At 34.9% G+C, this 19,213-nt stretch overlaps 3 protein-coding genes, 1 long non-coding RNA gene, 4 other non-coding genes and 1 pseudogene across 13 annotated transcripts; 8 read left to right on the forward strand and 1 right to left on the reverse strand.

Moving 5' to 3' along the window:
• Nucleotides 1-1,027: 1,027 nt before the first annotated feature.
• LOC123203892 lies at nt 1,028-4,432 on the reverse strand. 5 transcript variants are annotated; one of them, XM_044620374.1, is made up of 9 exons: nt 4,092-4,428; nt 3,842-4,058; nt 3,663-3,729; nt 3,179-3,218; nt 2,957-3,089; nt 2,510-2,581; nt 1,953-2,033; nt 1,437-1,498; nt 1,028-1,360 (listed from the first exon to the last, which is right to left on the reverse strand). In XM_044620374.1, exons 1-9 carry the CDS (start codon nt 4,133-4,135, stop codon nt 1,294-1,296), a joined length of 783 nt encoding a protein of 260 aa, XP_044476309.1. In that variant the 5' UTR covers nt 4,136-4,428; the 3' UTR covers nt 1,028-1,293. The 5 variants fall into 5 exon arrangements, 3 of the variants coding, with proteins under 3 accessions (XP_044476309.1, XP_044476317.1, XP_044476300.1); XM_044620382.1 differs by having other exon boundaries at nt 1,459-1,498; nt 3,842-4,431; XM_044620365.1 differs by having other exon boundaries at nt 3,842-4,423.
• Nucleotides 4,312-5,100, forward strand: LOC123208746 (F-box protein PP2-B15-like). Its single transcript, XM_044626259.1, has 2 exons — nt 4,312-4,406; nt 4,749-5,100. Exons 1-2 carry the CDS (start codon nt 4,312-4,314, stop codon nt 5,098-5,100), a joined length of 447 nt encoding a protein of 148 aa, XP_044482194.1.
• A 418-nt stretch (nt 5,101-5,518) lies between these two features.
• Nucleotides 5,519-8,613, forward strand: LOC123208928. Its single transcript, XR_006500869.1, has 2 exons — nt 5,519-5,839; nt 6,409-8,613. It is a non-coding gene; the product is annotated as an uncharacterized LOC123208928 (long non-coding RNA).
• Nucleotides 5,781-5,881, forward strand: LOC123209856. The gene has a single exon (XR_006501163.1). It is a non-coding gene; the product is annotated as a small nucleolar RNA snoR69Y (small nucleolar RNA).
• LOC123209859 lies at nt 6,293-6,377 on the forward strand. The gene has a single exon (XR_006501166.1). It is a non-coding gene; the product is annotated as a small nucleolar RNA snoR53Y (small nucleolar RNA).
• On the forward strand, nt 7,611-7,701 carry LOC123209836. Its single transcript, XR_006501144.1, has one exon. It is a non-coding gene; the product is annotated as a small nucleolar RNA SNORD96 family (small nucleolar RNA).
• On the forward strand, nt 7,806-7,893 carry LOC123209837. The gene has a single exon (XR_006501145.1). It is a non-coding gene; the product is annotated as a small nucleolar RNA SNORD96 family (small nucleolar RNA).
• Nucleotides 8,614-10,769: 2,156 nt separating the features above from the next.
• On the forward strand, nt 10,770-15,155 carry LOC123208927. 2 transcript variants are annotated; one of them, XM_044626576.1, is made up of 9 exons: nt 10,770-11,169; nt 11,266-11,380; nt 12,035-12,421; nt 12,562-12,615; nt 12,745-13,017; nt 13,191-13,708; nt 13,818-13,942; nt 14,202-14,362; nt 14,446-15,155. In XM_044626576.1, the coding sequence occupies exons 1-9, from the start codon at nt 10,979-10,981 to the stop codon at nt 14,980-14,982; spliced, it is 2,361 nt and encodes a 786-aa protein (XP_044482511.1). In that variant the 5' UTR covers nt 10,770-10,978; the 3' UTR covers nt 14,983-15,155. The 2 variants fall into 2 exon arrangements, with proteins under 2 accessions (XP_044482511.1, XP_044482512.1); XM_044626577.1 differs by lacking the exon at nt 12,562-12,615 and having other exon boundaries at nt 10,773-11,169.
• A 1,408-nt stretch (nt 15,156-16,563) lies between these two features.
• Nucleotides 16,564-19,029, forward strand: LOC123208747 (annotated as a pseudogene).
• Nucleotides 19,030-19,213: the final 184 nt, after the last annotated feature.

Genomic DNA, 19,213 nt, shown 5'->3' on the forward strand with positions numbered 1-19,213 from the left:
AATGAAATTAGACTTTCCTTTGGCTCAAATTAATAAAATCACTAGGCCAAAATCATACTATCCACGATAATATTTTATGTATCAATAATAGATTCAAATACATAACAATATAATATAATATATATATTAAGAATAGATGCAAGTAAGACTATAAACATTGATTTATTTATTATGGTATATATAAATAATTATATTTGTGTTTGTATCCATCGTAGTTATTGTATATAGTATTATTGATGATAATAATTGTAGTGTGACATGATCAAGTTTCCTTCAATTATACAATCTTTTTTCATCTTTGATCATTTGTTTAAATTTAGCCCTGAAAATCAATATTTCAAAGTTATAAGGGTAATATAGTCAATTCAAATGAGTTCATGCACATGGCATATTCGGCAGGAGAATCACTTATAAGAATATCCTTGTTTGTGCTATGTGCTTCAAACAAGCACCAAGGAATATGCTGATAAAAAAATTGTGATTGCTACACATTGAAACTTTCAACAAGTCCTAATCGGGATAGATTAATATTTTAATATTAACTGGAATATGGCATAAACTAACGCATGTTTGGAAACATTTTGTCCTACTTCCCGGACCCAAGTTGGCGGCTGCCAATTGAGTAATTTCTTGTTTAAGTCTTCTTCATCCTGCCTTCCTTGTCACATCACATCCCATTACCAACTCCTCCTCCATCCAAGAATTACTGTCACTTTCCGTAATAACCCAATCCACTAATTTAGACGCACATTGCATTATAATTTTGTTTTGAGATTTTCTAACCCAAAAGACCTCTCAACAGTTTAAAACTTTTCAGACTATTTCACCAATATTGTTTTATTATTCCCCAAGTAATATAAAATGCTCTTGCATAAACAGTATCTTTTCCGCTGTTGACGAGAAACTTTTGTTTGCTGGCATTGCTTCTGTTTCTGAGGGATTGACTATGAAGGTCCTTTTATGTTTTGCGTAAAGGATCATTCTCCAGAATGATGCTTTGCTTTAAGTTAAATTAAGAATTGAAAGGTTATCTTGAACTTTACAGGCTTAATTACCTTGACAATTCATGCATACGTGATAAGATGAACAATTACCTCATAGTTCAGATCCATATTTTCTGCCATGTGAAACACAAGTCAAGATTGCAGAGGCAATACTTGCCTGCACATCTCTGTCCACATCATGTTCATTAGTTTTTCTAAATGTATATAGAAGTTATCAACACAAAATCTACAGCTCTGTGTTAGGAGAACATCCGAACTTGCAATGAGGCCAACTGAATTGATTTCACCATCAAGCGGAGCTCCAGGTTCGACAGAGACAGTGAACCTTGGCTAGAGAAGCCATATAATCATCAGACCTGAAACAAGAAAATGTACACAAATGAATGCATGATTAAGTGGCTAAAATCATGTGAACATGTTCTGGATTCATACATTTGGCCATAAGGAGACTGACATGCAGCAAGTAAATGAACCTTGGCTTCATCTGCTTCCTTCTGCATATAGAAAATTGCTGCATAAGTTAATATTTCCTCCTGGAAGTCAAAGAGTTTCACTTAAATTTTCTTCCTGTGCCAATGCGGCAGCCGTAATATTCACCAATAATGGTGGAAGTGGCTTTCCATGTGATTAGGACGTGCCAACATCGTCAAAGGGAAATATCTTTAGCATGTGAGTCTGAAAATTGAATCCATTAAGCCATGACTTCAGATAAATGCAACAAGTACTGGGTTTACCGAGGCTATATTCACATATCTGTCTTTAAATTTCAGTGGATAATTGATGATATTCAAAATTAACGGCTAATCAAGAAGTCAAATTTGGTCTAATTCTTGTAGACATGAGAGTGAAGTACAAAAATTTGGGACTTTGTAAGCACCGAAACAGGAATATTGCTGGCAAGGTCCATATATATTAAAAATATATATATATTGAGGTTTTAGCACATACCTGAGACTCATAATAAAGCCCAGCATATAAAGAGGCATAAAAAAACTCATTCTCCCGGCCATTTGAAAATGCAGCAACGAGCTATGTAGAAAATATAATTGCTTTAGTCAACCCAAGATTGTTCAATAATTGAAACCACAAAGACTAATTTGTAATTTGAACATCACTGTAACATATTATCAGTTTCTTACACGGTTTTGCATGTTAGTACTTACTAGGATAAACATCCCCCAATAAGTGAACGCACCAAACTCTCACTGCCTCCACCTATAAACAAAACTCAAGGACTTCCATACATATGTTACCACAAGTTTACAATTTATTCTCCCTATTAAACCCAACTTGAGGCTGCAATGTGAAAATTTTCTTACATTGTTGTTGGCTACAGATTTGTTAGTCTAAAATTCACTTGGAAACCTTATAAATCATCTTGGATTGGCTAATGTTAAGTATTCAAAGACAAGTTAAGAATTAATAAAGGTGCATATAAAAAACTATGGTTTTTATGAGACAGCTCAGATGGGAATGTTGTAAAATGTATGTATATCAATAATTACCTTTTCTGGATCACCACCATCTTTGAACATATCATAAGCTTCCCTCATGACAGGTCGAGGATCTCTACTGACCTGCATTCAGCATTTAAACTGTTAAGTTAGTTTTTTTCAGCATTGAAGTCGCAAATATAGTCCAAATAGAGTTAGAAATTAAAGCAAATCCAGTGGTTAATATTCTGAATCAAGCTTCAATCACCTGAATATTGAGTTTATCCCTTAATAGCATCATGTAACTTTTTAAATTTATAAGTTCCTAAGAGTATTCTCTTTTTACTAGCTTCAACATCCTAGTCCAAGAATCAGACCCATTATCGAGATATCATTTGCATTGAACATAATCTGTCATGGTTAAGATTTTGGGTTTTGCCTAAGGGTGTTATACTAGCAATCTCATTCATTACTGAACAGACATGAGAGATTCCATAACAGCTTCCAGTAACAACTTGCCTCAAGGAATTGCTTCCTAGCTCCATCAACTCCATAGAGTTGAGCTTCACAGAGAAAGCACCATATTGACTCCTCCGTATCATTTGGATTCTGAGCAACATCTAATCGAAATTGCTCTGCTCCTTCTTCAAACCTGTTGAAATGGAAAAATCAACTTCAATTTCTTCACAAGGATCTCCATTACTGAAAAATAAAAAAGCATTCCACTGTCAAAATTTGTACCTATCAAGATAGTAAAGCGACAATCCCCTTTGCCAAAGATCTAAACAATAACAAATTAGCACAACTTAATCCTTCAATTATAAAGAACAAAACAACATCTATCAACATTCATGAATATTAAGACTGGATTCGAACCAAGCTAGTTCAAGCTCTAGTTTGACAAGCTCCCCTTAAATTGAGCCCGTCTTGAGGGGAGTTGCACTTATACTCGAGTTTGTCTCAACTCAATCAAAATGATGTCATTTGTATGCATACTAGTAAAAAAACATAATTGTTTTGACTGTTTTGAATCGAATTCCCTTAGACTGGCAAGCCGAACACTCCAGGCTTGAGCTCGATAGTACAAGACTCCCTAAACTCGAGTTTGAGCTTGCCTAGGGGGAGCTCCTTTCCAGCTTGATCAATCTGAGTTGACAATCGAACTCAAGTCAGCTCCGCCCAAATCCAACGCTAATTACAACCAAGCATAAATTTAGAAACATACATGCCTTTTGTCGAGGATCCAACTCAATTGCCTTATCAAATTCCACAACAGATCCCAAAACATCACCCTTAACAATCAAAAAACATCATAAAATTTAATAAATCAAAACCCCGAACGATACAAATGCATAAAAATCAAAACTTTACGTTACAATGCGAGTCTAGCAACCACATATTCACCTGTCGAAAGAGTGACATTCCACGGCGAATGGCCGTGACAGCTTCACGCGCATTGTTGGTGCCACCAGTCAAAGCATCCCAGATCGAAGAAACCGAAGGAAGGAACAATCTTCTGGTGAAAGTTGGCGCTGAGTTGCGAAGACTCTGGACTGTTCTTGGGCGAAAAAAGAAGAGGCTGTCAGAGTGAGTTTTGACCGAGAATGGAGGTGGTGGAAGTGTAGAAGGATTTAATAAGTGAAAAAAGGAGGAAGAAGAAGAAGAAATGGGTTTCAAATGCTGCTGGGTTAAGGCCATTAATGCGAAAGGGTTGGACGATTGGTAATCGGGGAGAGTGAGAGAAAATGAGAGATAAGGCGCCAAAAGTAACTGAAAGTTTATGGTCACAAATTCACAATTTATATTTTATATATATTTAGGTATTTTTATGATCAAATTTGACGAAACAGCCAGTTCTGGAGAGAAAAAATATCATGGGTGGATTTTATGTTCTATCTACAAGATCACCTTCAATTACCTGGAGCAACAATCCCATGTATTGGTTTTTGTTACCATCTCCTCTATTCAGGTTACTTGGAGCAATAATCTTATGTTTTCATTGCCAAGCCTATGCCAGTTTGAGTTTGGATCTAATATATAATATTTAGTTTGAGATTATTTAAGTTGATATATAATGTTATCTGAGAGTGTTATTAATATGGTGAATAAAATCAATAATATTACGGGTAAAATAAATAATATTATCAAATAGATAAATAAATCGATCTTGATTTAAATCATCAAATTTAAATTATAATTTAAAATTAACTCATTTAAACCAAACTAAATTAGATGGTATCTACCCTCACTTTTGTGTATATTTATATGTTACATGAATTATATATCTAACATGGGATCATTTTCTCTGCAGTTTTGCAGAAGTTGCAATGCTAAGGACAACAGACCGGCTAGAGATTGAAGGCAAGATGAAGACTGAAATGTTGTTACCAAGCACAATGTATGGAGCTTATCCTACAATCAAAATCACCAATCTGGGATATGGGTTTGACTCAGTGGCCTCAGAGGTATCAGTTAAAGTGGGGGCTCAAGTGTCAAGAAGTGGCAGGGCTTATCTGGTGCATGATCATGCCCAAGATGATAATGATCGAAGCTTCCCATGTGAATTGGAAATTGGGTGGATGGAGATTGAGCTTGGAGAGTTCTACAGTAGGGATGATGGAGTTCATGACGAAGTTAAAGAGGCTAATTTAAATTATTGTTAACTGTAAGCCCACTATTATTATGTATTGAGTGCTCAGATCGAAATTCGGTAGTGCAATCGTAAATGTCTTATCAAAGTCTTCTTTTACCTAAATAAAAAACTTAGATTAAATAAATTGAATTAGAATTAAAGATATGATTCATTATCATGAATTAATCGTGTTTAAATTAATTTAAATATTTAAATTTAAACTAATTTAGATTATATTTTAAATTAAATTATTTTAAAACTAAATTCGAACTTCAACTCATTAATTTAAAGATCGCTCTTTTATAATCATATAGATCTTAATCTAAGGCTTGTTGGTTTTAAATCAAATAGAACACTAATGAGCTAAACGATGGGGTTGTATCTTGTGTTATTTGTTCTCACTTTCTGTCATGAGGAGGGCTCCTCAGAAAGCTTCCTCTTCGGGGAAGCCCAGAAGCAAGGGCCCATGCCCAACAGAGAAATCCACATCTGCTTGGAATATCGTATTACTAATTAAATTTTAGGGTCTATATTGAGATAAACCAATTTCCTCTAACCCGTAAACCCTAATCCTAGCTCTTATAAAAATCTGACCTTCTCACCATTGGCTTGCCGCCCTCATGCAGATGCAGTCCATCGTTCACCCTCTCTCTTCCTCTCTCCCTCTAAATAGCCTCTCCTTTTTCGATTGTTCAGAAGGGTTTCAATTTTTATATCGATGATGATAAATGCATTATCCCAGCTCATTATGAGGCCTTTGTCTGTCAAAGGTCAGGGAATAGACTCTTTCCAACATTTATCTGAGAAATATAAATTTTAATGTGTTTTTCCTATGTGGGTATTCTTTATTTTGTGTCTCTTCATCTGGGTCAGTTTGAAAACTGTTCCCTTTGATGATTCAAAGTAAGGGCGAATGATTGTTTCCCACCCGAACTTTGAGGAAACTGCGATTTTCCACCCTTTAAGTTTTTAAAGTCCATTTTCCCACCAGTCATCCATTGTTTTATGATTGAAGATTTGCTTTTTTTCCGAGGGAACTTCATGGGTTTGTTCACTATTGTGCTTGTTTCTTAGTGTACTATAGTCATACTGTTGCATGCAGTGAACGAATCTGAAAAATCAGATGTAGGTTGTTACACGGTTTTGTTTGGATTAGTGTGGACAGAATTGATGTTTATATTTCATGTAAATATTTATATGCTTATCTTCAGTAAAGAAGAACTCCTCCTAGTGATGCTTCATTACTGACCATGCTAATTCTGATAATTAGGTGACTGGATAATTCTTTTGTTATTTTCTGAGGGAACTGTTCTTATGCAATTACTTTGTTCATTTTCAGTTTTGTTTAAGACAATGTTATAGTGCATTTTGTGGTGGAGATGTACCTGTATTCACTTGTAACGTCAATGGTATGTTTTCAAAATCTCTTCTTAGTATAAAACTATGCATACTAGCTTACATAGTTTAAGAGGATTTCTCACTTAAAATTGTTTAGTACTTGGTGAATTCTTATAGGTGTTTAATAAATTATTTTCGTGTAATGGTGCACGGCTACACTTGTAATACTTATAATTTGACGAGGATTTCTAAAAGAAGTCCAATACTTGACGGGAGCAAACCACTTATGTTTGTATATTCCAAAGTAATCGTCATAAATAAATGCCATGAGATGTTGATGGTCCACCTTCACAGGAGCTCCTCCATCTCTAGGCAGGTCTCATATTCCATCGCCTTGTGGAGTGGCGTTGCTGCTTTTACCACTTGGGACTGGCCATGAGACATACATTCATTGTATATTTTAAGTGCTGATCTCATCTGTGCATTGCATTTACATGTTAAGTTGGTTTTCAAGTTATTTTACAGTTCAATTGTTTGTTATTTTGAATGTTAAATATTGATATTCTCATTTCTAGATTTAATCTCTCATAAATTGGCTCTGTTCTATTGTGTGGACGGTATGCTTTATTAACTATTCCAATGATTTGACGGGGGTTTCTTTAAGAAGTCCATTACTTGACTGGGGCAAACCAGTTATGTTTGTAGATTCCAAAGTAACCGTCATAAATAAATTCCCTGGATGTTGATGGTCCTCCTTAAGGAGTTCCTCCATCTGTGGGCAGGTCTCATATTCCATTGCCTTATGGAGTGGCGTTGCTACTTTTACCATTTGGGACTGGCCATGAGACATACATTTCATATGTCATCACATAAGAGTTTGATTTTCCATATTACCAAATTTATTTCTTAAATTTTTGCTGGTATTGACTTCTTTTACTTTGCAAATCATTTTGTATCTTTGTGCCTGTGACCGGGTATTACTCAAATGCCTTACTTTATCGGGGCAAACTAGTTATGTTTGTACATTCCAAAGTAAACCTCACAGATAAATTTCCATTGATGTTCATGGTTTTCCCTTTGGGAGTTCATTGATGATCTCATATTCCATCGCCTTGTGGAGCGGTGTTGTTGTGTTTACCATTTGGGACTGGCCATGAACAGACACATTCTGTTATTTTTCCTTAATTGTTTGTGTATGAAATTGGGCCGATGAGGAAATCATTCATGTAATACACCATCTTTCGGGACTGAATGGCTTGTTTAGCCTTGCTGACATTCTGCAATTCTGAGGCCCCACACTTGCTTTGCTTTTCTTGTATTTGATTTACTCCTTGCATCTAGGACTGCAAATAAGATCATTTTGCATTTTTTTTCTCAGTTTTTTGGTGTTGAGAAATGTGGCCTAGGAGGATATCATTCACAAAATACCATCTTTCGGGACTGAGTGGTATTTAAGCCTTGCTGAAATTCTGCAATTCTGAGGCCTTAATGTTATTTATATGACTTTTCTGGTTGAAGGGCTTTAAACCTGCCTAAAATGAATACCAACAAAATATGTTACTTTTATTCTTTTAATAATTCAATATTTTAATAAATCTCAATCTGTTGACACTTAATTAATTTACTCTTCCCTGAGTCTTTTCCAAATTTTTAGGATCGTGTAATGTCCTGCATTTTGTTCTCATCATGGTCAAAGGGGTAGCAAATCCAGCTTATTGTTTCTATATGGCTTTTTTTAGACCCTAATAGTTGTATTAACTAGAGTTTCAAATAAATGATTGATAGGCTTGTCCAAGCTGAATTTTCAGTTCAGTGTCTTGGTTTGGATTTTGAAACTGTTTATTCAGTTGATTACATATTTATACCCTCAAACTAGCTTTCAGGTCAAAGCTTCAGTTTGAGCTCAAGTTGGTAAATTTTGGATTTGATCAGAGTTTGAGTTATTATTTATTTTGGCTTTAATCTGGCCAAGCTGGTATGAGTGTCAACAATTTCCATGAATTTAAAGCACTTGACCTCCTAAAAGCTGTTTTTCAAATCTTTTTTTCCATGGATTTAGATTATGTAGGATGTTTTTCTTCCATTGATGCAACGTAGAGTGCTTCCTTTGATACTGTATTTTTCCTTTTACATATCATGGTTGTAAATTCCTTGTGAAACACATATTGTCAACGTCGAGCATGGAATGCAAAATTTATTTAATCTACACTTTCATTGATGGTTTATTCTAGCATACTGCTAAAAAAGATATGCCATCAAATTCCACTTCCACAGAAGCAAGATCTGGCAAACACTAGTTGGGATCCAAGTTGGCTTGGGCCATAATTGTTATTTTTATCCTTTAGGTTTAGGTAATGAAGTTTCATATATTATTAATTCATGGGACATCATCATGAAAGATCTCCTAATAATAGTTCCTTTGATTTCAAGGATAGTCAAAACTTTCAATATTTAATTTTTGGCCCCTTGAATTTTAAGTATATAATAAATAATTCCACTCCTTATCTTTAATTAGGGGGATAATGATAAGACTATAACTGTACTGCAATTTTGTTATTTAATTCTATTTGAGTGGTATTTAAATTTATTAATCTTTTAATTAAAATTAATTATTATGGTCACATGAAATGGAGTAAAAACAATAATATTTTGAACACTGGGGTGGTAAATAAGTTGAACTTTTCATTCATTGTGCCACAATCTATTACTTAAAAAATTAATTTTTATATTTACATCTATAAACTCGCATTTTATTATTTAGAATAGAAGTGTTATCATGAACATATAAATTATTAAATTTAAAAATAATAATACCTATCTAACACTGTTTGACATGTAAAAATTTTTGTTTTATATTTAAATACATGTAAAAATGTTGATTATATTAAATTAAAAAAATATAATATCTAATTACATTAAGGGAATCAATATTTGGGGAAATTAATTAAATTATTCATATCTCAAAGGTTATAAAAAATTTATCCCTAAATTTGTATCTCAAAAAAAAATATGCAGATTTTAAAGGAGTTAAACAAAAAAGTTTTAAATATTCAAGGAAAATACTAAAACTATAATTCGATTATTCCATGAAAGTCATTTCTGTTTTTTTATTTATTAATATATATAATTTTATTTATTATCTGAGAGATAAAAAAGGTTTTTGATATAAGGTATTTATACGTATTATAATTTTAATCGTTATTATTTTTATTAATAATACAACTATATGTGATGTTTTATATAATAAGTTAGAGTTGTGTGCAAATTCATTAAATCTTACATCAAAATGCATATAAACATGATAAGAATTGTTTTACTAACTTTTTTATTTATTTTCCAAAATTGCTTGAGAAAATCGGTCGGAGCATTGCGAATTCGTGAACCCAAAAATGTGTTTTTGTATGATTGGGAAGAAATTTTTGTGTTTTTCTTTATTTTTGTATGAAAAGTGATTTCGTCTTTACAATGAAATAGGGATTTCTATTTAAATTTAAAAAGTTTGGATAAATTTTTTTTGACCCCTAAATTTTGAGTAATTTAATAATTTACCTTTTTATATATATTTATTAATGCATAAAGTACTTTTAATATTGAAATATACTTGTTTCACATGGTCCCAAACAAGTAGAGTAGGATCAAAATAAATAGTGAATGTATGAATCATCAAAGAGGATAAACAAACAAGGCCTAAAAAACACATCATGGGTGATTGATTGTGACTACAATTAGTGCTTCTTTTATAAGTGCTGTTTTTGGGGATTACATCCACTCACCCACATGTATGTTTAGTGGACACATCACACATGCCTTACAGTATTTTAAAATATCACCAACATGGATAAGATTATTAAAGTATAGTATAGTATTATTTGTTTTTTTGGTTGGAAAGTTAGGTTGAGTGAAACATTAAATTCTATTTAAGTGCCAATTAATCTAATTTAATTTGGATTAAATATTAAGCAAAATTATTGTTCAATTAAATGTGAGCTGAGTTGATCTCTAATTTGACCTTTTTTTTGGATTAAATTCAAATATAGTTTATTCTCAATTTAGTCTTCTTATAGTTTCTCATGTAACAAGTAATCTCTAACCTGTATCAATTGATTTCAAGTAGCTTTACGAAGATTGCAAGCAACCCAATAGTTTTTTAGATTTAATTTTGTTCTAAGCTTTAATACTTATCTTTGTTCATATGTACTTAACTTATAAACCTTATTAATATGATTCATGAATATAACGTATAAAAGAAAGATTGAAATTTGAGCTATTAATCTCAACTGAAATTTGAACTACCAATCTATAAATCATAAATTCTGAATGTTGGTGCATTACAGGTCAGTTTATACGTATTGTCCGGTTGAGCACCCTGACAAAAACCCAGTTGCCACGTGGCCAGATTTTTCACGTTAACAATTCTAAACACTGTTTCTTCCTCGTATAAATATTATTCTCTTCCAAGTTCGAACCAGACAAGATCATTTGTTTCAGTTTGGGACATCATCATCAATTGATCTCAAAACACAACATAACCGTTTTATGTAACACAACACAACTCACAGCCCTCTTTACCGATGTCGGCTGCCACCGCAATCTCTGACAAGTTAACGCCGAGAACTCTCAGCGATATCTCCGAAGTTGAAACATCAGTGAGACTCGGTGTGGATCTAGTATCGGCCACCAGGCGAAATATCGGGTTTTTGAGGACTGTCAACGAGTCTCAGTGGCTTCATGAGACAGCAACCGTCGTTGAAGCCATTAGAAGGTGATAAAGATTTGATATTTTATTACAATTTTATGTGTCATGAACAAAGTAAGAGGATCGGACGGTGATGAGTAGATGCATGGATTGTATTTGTAGGTATGATGAGCTTTGGATGCCGTTGATTTGTGATCTAACCGTGGGGTCAACGCCTGCCAGAATTCTTCCTCCGTTCGATATTGAGTGGGTTTGGTTTTGTCACACCTTGAATCCGGTAAGCTAGTAAACTTTCTGTTTGGTTGCTGAGAAAAAGTGGTGGAGTCGGTGTAAAGCTCTAATTTTTTGTCACATATGGTTAATTATAATTCATGGTTGCTTCATTTCCGTTCTCTTGTGTTCTTATTGGTAATTAAGAGTTAATTAGAGCTTAAGTCTGTCGGTTTATTCTTTGTTGATATAAAAGCTTTCGGGATATGGGATTGTGTAACATCTTCTCCAATAGTTTGATACATTATCAAGGTATTGTATGTTTTGGACACATATACGTCATCTGTTCTTTTTTTTTTTCTTTTAAGGTTTACAATCCAAAACACTTATTTACAGCAATGTTATCATTCAGAAACCATCTGGGTTGTCCATGGATAACCAACAACCCTTCCATGTTTTATGAATATGAGATTTGCCTAGGGTGTTCATATTGATTGGCGTTAATATTCGACTTCATAAGAACTCAAAGCCTTGATAGAAAGTTATTTGATTTTCAGCATAGAGTAACATTGCATGGTTTAGTAATTAAGGAAGAAGGGAGCAATTTCAATCCCATTTTTCATTTAATTTTCTTACTATTTTCTCAACAACCAAATAAAATCTTGCACTCATTTAATGATGTAGAACTTACCTATATATATGTATATATATTATTTCTCAGGTCAGTTACAGGCAATACTGTGAGTCAAGGTTCTCGAAACTCATTGGAAAACCAGCTATTTTTGATGAAGAAAACGAAGAGTATGCCTTGATGAGATGCAAAGAAATTTGGACTAACAGATACCCATTCGAGCCTTTTGAGAATGAAATGGATTCAGATTCTTCAGATAATCTACTAGTCATTGCAAATGAAGATATATTGACTCAAGTGAAAAAGCAGAGATTTTTATACTTGAAATTTTCTGAGCCATATATGCGCGAGATTGTGTACTTGATCGCGGCCAGACAACGCTACAAAGGCTTTTTGTTCATGTTGGGCAAGTTCACTGATGAATGTTCTTGTTTTGTTCCTGCTTTTGATATTCAACTCATGTGGCTCACCCATCTGGTTGGTTTAATTTCATCTCAATTATTGGTGTTCATTAACATCTTTCCTTTAGTTCTTCTCTTGAAGCTTTTGTGTTGTCTTTTCTGGTTTGATTTTTCTGTTTGTTCTTTTAATCTATGCACCACTGCAATTATTTATAGATTAGGTGGAGTTTGAAGTTGATATTTCTTCTGGATAAGCATGACCACGTAAAAGTAAGAAAGGACAAAAATTTGTTTTGGTGGGAACATTTTATGAAGTTTTTATAGTGAGTGACTGGTGGTGCTCATCAATTATTGTTGTTGTGTTCTGATCAATTAATTTTTTGTTAATGAATCAATCAGAGCTATCCCACAGTGTATGCTGAGGACTTGAAGGACATGTGGGATGAGATGAGGAAGGTGGTGGGAGTTTGGGAGACTCTGAAGCCAAAAGTTGCGGAAGAAACCAAGACACTTTGGGAGAGAACTTTTGATCAGCCTTATGAGAAAGCTGGAAGTGGGCTAGTTTTGGAACTGGAAGGTAGTGCCTCAGTGAAGCCCCCATTTTACTGGAATGTATCGGATACGGACGTTAATAGCAAATACAGGTCCTTGGTGCCTAGGTTCCTGCTTGAGGCAAGTGCAGTAGTTGCTTGTGAAACTTCTGATGAAGTTTTTATAAACTGATCCACAGAAAGAAATCTAGTTTTTCATTGCATTCACTTCGATATAATGCAAGGACATTAAAGCAGGTTTTAGTAGGAACAAATCCGATTGTGACAGAATTGATTTTGGTTTCTACATTGCAGGTCTGTGTGTTTCTGAAACTCAAGTCTCAAAAGAAAGCAACAAAAGAGGATATAGCTCATGGTTTTATGCGTCTTCGGATGGTAAGATGTCACAGGGAGCTAAAGCTTGATAAATCTTTATCCAGTTTCTCCAACAGTTCATGGCGAAAAGCTTGGCATCTCTACTGTGAGTTTGGAAGCAGAGGTTTAATACTTGAGATTCGTCATCGTGGTGGCTACTGCCTCAGGGGAAGTGCATTAAAAGGATCTACAACATTTAATTGGAATGATTTACTAAGAGCGCCTTCACTTACAGTCCTAAGAGAAATTGAACAACTCAAGGTTTCTGTTTCAATAACTCCTCCGGTTCAAGCTCCTTACTTGCTGAAATGTGTGCCCGACAGAGTCACAGATGATTCAGGAGCTATGATATCGGATGTAATTCTGAGATTAAATGGGTATCGACCACAAGAAGGTCGATGGTTGTCTCGTACTGTTCTTGATCATGCAGGAAGAGAATGTTTTGTTGTTCGAATAAGGTACAATATTCTTCCAGCTGATCCTTTACTATGTATACAGAGATTGAAAATTTGATCATCTTAAAAGCTTTAATTGTAAGATCTTTGTTTCTGTAACTTACACTTTAAGGGTGGGAGGAGGATTTTGGAGAAGAGGAGGAGAAAAACCTTCAGCTGTGAGATGGCAGGATCGGATCATAGAGATTCGTGAAGGTTGTTGGTCTTATGTTGCCGGTTCCATTGGTAAAGCACCTGGTATGTTGTCTAGAAAATCTTTTTGTCAGGATTTTCACTAGAAGTGATTGGATTCTAAGAAAATTTAGGAAGGTCCCAGATCTAAGATTTCAGTTTCTTATGTTGTGTCTATTATGGCTTTAATATTACAAAAAATGTTACCCTCGGACCAAATGGTCCGGTGTGATGGTTGTCATTGCAGTGTTTTTAGTTGCTGTCATGTCAGAAGATTTAGACATTGTAATTTTGAACATTTTTATGTTGTTGCCATCTAGTACAGAGAAAGTGGTAGGAACTGCAACACCAAAAGAACCTACAGCACAATGTCAAGCGGCATGGCATTTTTCAACAGGAGACGAATTAATGATAAGTTGGGAGTCATTGTCATCAAAATGGGGCTTGAAATTTACTTTGACTAATCAAACATCTCCGGATTCATCGGTAATGTGGTGATTCCTGTTTCCTTTAACATGAATGTTTTCATGCACAATCAATTTGATAGGCCAGACATTGTTTATTTGCAGTTTACACTTTTGAGAGGTCGGAAAATGCAGTATCGAGGGAAATTTGGTTTACAAAGTAAAGAACAAGAAAGGCAAAACAAAGGAGAAGAGGAGATCGAAAATGATGAGGAAGACGATGAGGGTTTTGTGACACTCATTCGCTTCTCCGAAGAGAACCCGACTGGAAAAGTCACAGCTCTATTGAATTGGAAACTACTGGTAATAGAAGTATTGCCAGAAGAGGATGCAGTTTTGGTACTTCTTTTATGCATCTCTATTCTTAGAAGTGTATCTGAAATGAGAAAGGAAGATGTAGGAAGTTTATTGATCCGGAGAAGACTGAAGGAAGCAAAACTTGGAGCCAGAGACTGGGGTTCAGTAATTCTTCATCATTCATCATTCTCCTCCTCCAGTCCTTCACCGTATATTCAACCTTGGTATTGGAATGTTGACCAAGTAATGGCACGTGGAGTCGACAACATGACTAGGCAACCAGATTTCAAGTACTCCCTGGTAGAAGGCGGCGACAAGTTATACAAGAAAGGAATCATTTCATGACATACTCCATATGACTATGTATCAGTATATTTTTTACTCAGAGATGGCTGAAGGTACACACAACTTGCATTGTAATGTAAACTACTTGGACATCATGTAAATGGCTATCATCTCAGACTCAGGAAATGCACATGCTCCTGCACATTTCTAATATAAAAAAACTTGATTTTGCATGTGCATTTTGCATATTAAGGGCCTCTCAAACTCTGTTGATACCCACCAAATTGAAGCTTGATTTAATGGCAGATCCTTCACACTAATGGTATCAAAACATTCAAAGATGTCCTCATCCCCAGTTAGACAAAAACTCAATCTTTAATCTTCAGCACATCCATGATTTTCATGAACTTATAAAAATCTCTTAAGTTTATCCTGATGAGTTTTTAAATTAATGGCCCTAAATTTATAATGGGAGCAAGCAAAGCTGATTCTCAAAAAAAGAGTGTTGGGGTGTCGCACAGGCAGGTCAAAATGTTGGCCTACTTCATAGGGTGAATATAGGAACTATGGGCTTAACGCATCTCAATCTAGGCGGTGCAAATGGCCCGGTTACCACATCATCAGAGATGCCAGCACCGCAAACCACTTCACCGCTGGCCGGTTCATTGATGGCATGTCATGGTTGCCGGCAACAGGAATTAAATTCAAAGCAGGTTTAGGCAATGAAGTCCCCATAAAGAGTTTTAGTAACTTGTACATTTTATCAAGATCGCCAGCCAGCCTAATCAAATCTAAACTGTGCAAGTAACGCCCTTAAAATCAAGGACCTCTTCCCAATAAGGCAATGGCTGCCACACTGATTTGGTAAAAGGCCTGTAATTAAACTTGGATTCCACCAACTCTAAAAAGATCTTTTGCCTTAATTATTAGTTTTTTGGGACTTGTAATTATATATCAGATTTCAGAATCCAGTCTTGACTTGGTTCTTCAAAGATTTGTAGTCAATTATATATTGCCAGGAGCAAAGGTCTTTATGCAATTTGATCTTGAGTAGTGTTACATTATTGAATTTTAAATAAAATAACCTTTAATCATATGATAACATACTATTATTTATTATTAATACAAAAAAATTATCCAATAAATATATATATATTTTTTATCATTTCTCAACTTTCCATCAAAATATACAAATAATTAGATATGTTAATCCATGTTTTGACTTTTTAAATAAATTTAAGTCAAATTGGAGTTTCAGTTTGAATCTAATTCATTTGAGCTGGTCATAAATTTGAATCTAAGCTAATTTGATCCACCTCCAGCGGTAGTGATTAGCACAAGACCAGCACCGATAGATAGTTGCCTTCCCCGTTCTTGGCTGCAATATGTGACGTATGATTTTGCTACATTAAGCGCCGTCCAAGCAAAAACAGGACGTGAAAATGGCGGCAATCAAGTTATTCTTTCTTCGCCAAACCTTATTGCAGAGCACGTTCTTCTCCATTTCAGTGACAAATTTACAACCTTCCCAAGATGAGATACTTATATCAATTTCATGAACCCAAGACAAGTTTACTTATATAGAGCCTTAATTCACTTACAAAAACCTCATTTTCTGAGACAATTTTTCTCGTGACGAACATGGCTTTGCATACCATTTCTCTCTTTCTCATTCTCTTCATTTCCCCATCTCTTGCCACCTTGTTTCCCACTTCATCATTCTCTGAATCTTGCGAATCCATTTGCAACAAGTTCACGCCATATCCAGACCTCTGCAAATCAACTTTAAACCATAGACCCGGGACTATATTCGGTTTTGGTCGCATTTTTATCCACCAATCTTTGTCACAATCTAAAAAGCTTCTTTCTTCTGTTGAATACTTTCTCAATCTACTTTCAATTTCCTACGTCTCAACCACCCGTCGAGCCCTTGAAGATTGCCATCTTTCAGCATCACTTAACATCGATTTCTTGACCTATACATCTCAATGTATCGATTCCTCCGACGTTCTTGACGACCTGGAAGCTGAGGACTGCCAAACTTTGATAAGTGCCACTTTGACAAACCATGAAAGCTGTTTACACAGTCTTCAAGAAATCGCTTCAGCTTCGACATTGAAGAATGCCCTTCTGCCATCACTTGCGTACGGAGCAAAACTTCACAGCGTTTCTCTGAGGCTCTTTCGCCATGGCTGGGTTCAAAGATCTATGAAGAATTGAGAACGGCCGTCACCACGCTGTTGTGAACAAAACTGTGATTGTGAGTAAAGATGGAAGTGGAAATTTTGTCAGCATTAATGATGCAGTGGGAGCAGCTCCGAATAACAGTAGGAAGAGTGATGGATACTATTTGATTTACGTGGCAGCTGGGGTTTATGAAGAGTGTGTTTCCATTGGGAAGAACAAGAAGTACGTGATGATGATTTGAGATGGCATTAACCAGACTGTTATTGCAGGCAATCGAAGTGTGGTTGATGGGTGGACGACCTTCAACTCTGCCACATTTGGCAAGTTCATAGCTTGGATAATGCAATAACCTATTAGTAGATTTAGATATTAATGTGTACATATCAATGCTTTCGACTCAGATCCACCGTTTGGCTTAACATTTACTTATTTGTCAATCTAGTCATCTCACTAACAATTTTGTTCATCCTTTTTATGATAATATTTACTTTGTCTGTAGCTCTTTGGTGATAACGTATACCAATTTTAATGGGTTTAAGTTTGAATTAAATATAATAAATTTGATTTAAGTTCAAATTAATGTATGATTCGATTCAATTTGAATTGAATTTATCCTTATGCCAATGTCAATATGATACTCAAATTGACTAATTTAATAGTTAAACCGTGATCTATTATAATTTATATAACTTAACCTTAAAACAATAAAATTCAATGGTTAAAACAGGTTCAACTACGACTTATACTATATTTCTCACTAGATTTCAATTGAACCAATTTGATCCAAATTTTAAAGTTGTGGTTAAGATTAGAATATTTTGTCATCATTTGGTTGGATCATTGTTTCCCTATTTTGATACTTTATTCAAATACTGGTCTATGAAGAGGTGAATGGGGGCAAGTGACCACTTAAAAAAATTCAATTAATCTTCTTTGAAACAATCGATTTTAAATTGGAATTAAGTTTAACAACTTAGTTTAAAATCAATTTATTTGTTCATCTAATGATATTATCCTTTTTATCGATGATACTATTAGTTTTTGTTGTCCGAACAAGCTTAAATTCAACTGGACATTATAGTTTCAAACCAAGCTCAAGTTAACATGTTTCGACTCAGATTGAATCCACCCTAGTAGTTAGCCATCTTCACCCACAGCTATCTGTCCTAATAGATTGATTCCGCCTTCATTTTCGATTTCTGTTCTATGCATCACACGATCTTATTTGAATTGCAGCTGCTGTTGGGCAAGGCTTTGATGCAATCAACATAACATTTCGTAACACAGCCGGGGTCATCTAGCAGCAGACAGTGGCTGTCCGAAATGGGGCAGACAAGTCAACATTCTACAGCTGCAGTTTTGAAGGTTAACAGAACACCTTATATGTACATTCTCTCTGGCAATTCTACAGAGACTGCGACATATACGGCACAGTTGATTTCATTTTCAGCAGTGCAGCTGTTGTCTTCCAAAACTGCAACTTGTATGCCCGACGTCCATTGGAAAACCAAAACACAGGGAAGAACCGATCCAAACCAAAACACAGGCATTTCAATCCATAATTGTACGATAAAGCTAGACGATGACTTGGTCTCCAGCAATTATTCAGTACAGACTTACCTGGGAAGGCCCTGGAAACAGTATTCAAGGACTGTTTACATGCAGTCGTTTATGGGCAGCCTGATTGAGTCTGCTGGGTGGAAAGAATGGTCAGGAGATTTTGCACTGAACACTTCGTATTATACAGAATTTAACAACACTGGACCTGCATCAAGCACGACGGGAAGAATTACATGGGCAGGTTACCATGTGATAAATGATATTGAAACTGCAAAGAACTTCACTGTGTCAAAATTCATCCATGGAAAAGCTTGGTTGCCTGCAACAGTGCCTTTCGAGAGTGGCTTATTGCATAATTGAATTGCTTGATTGATGACGCTATTGATTATTTCAATTTCATTTTGTTGTGTTTTTATTTTTGGACATTGGTTTTGGGTACTAAAAATTTTTGTTTTTGTTTATACAATTCAATACACTTTGTTTTTCTTGAGAATTCATATAAAACTTTATTATTTATATTTTCGATAAATGTAGCCGAACCTTA

The sequence above is a fragment of the Mangifera indica genome, chromosome 2, assembly GCF_011075055.1.
Source record: "Mangifera indica cultivar Alphonso chromosome 2, CATAS_Mindica_2.1, whole genome shotgun sequence".
In the NCBI taxonomy this organism is placed as follows: Eukaryota; Viridiplantae; Streptophyta; class Magnoliopsida; order Sapindales; family Anacardiaceae; genus Mangifera; species Mangifera indica.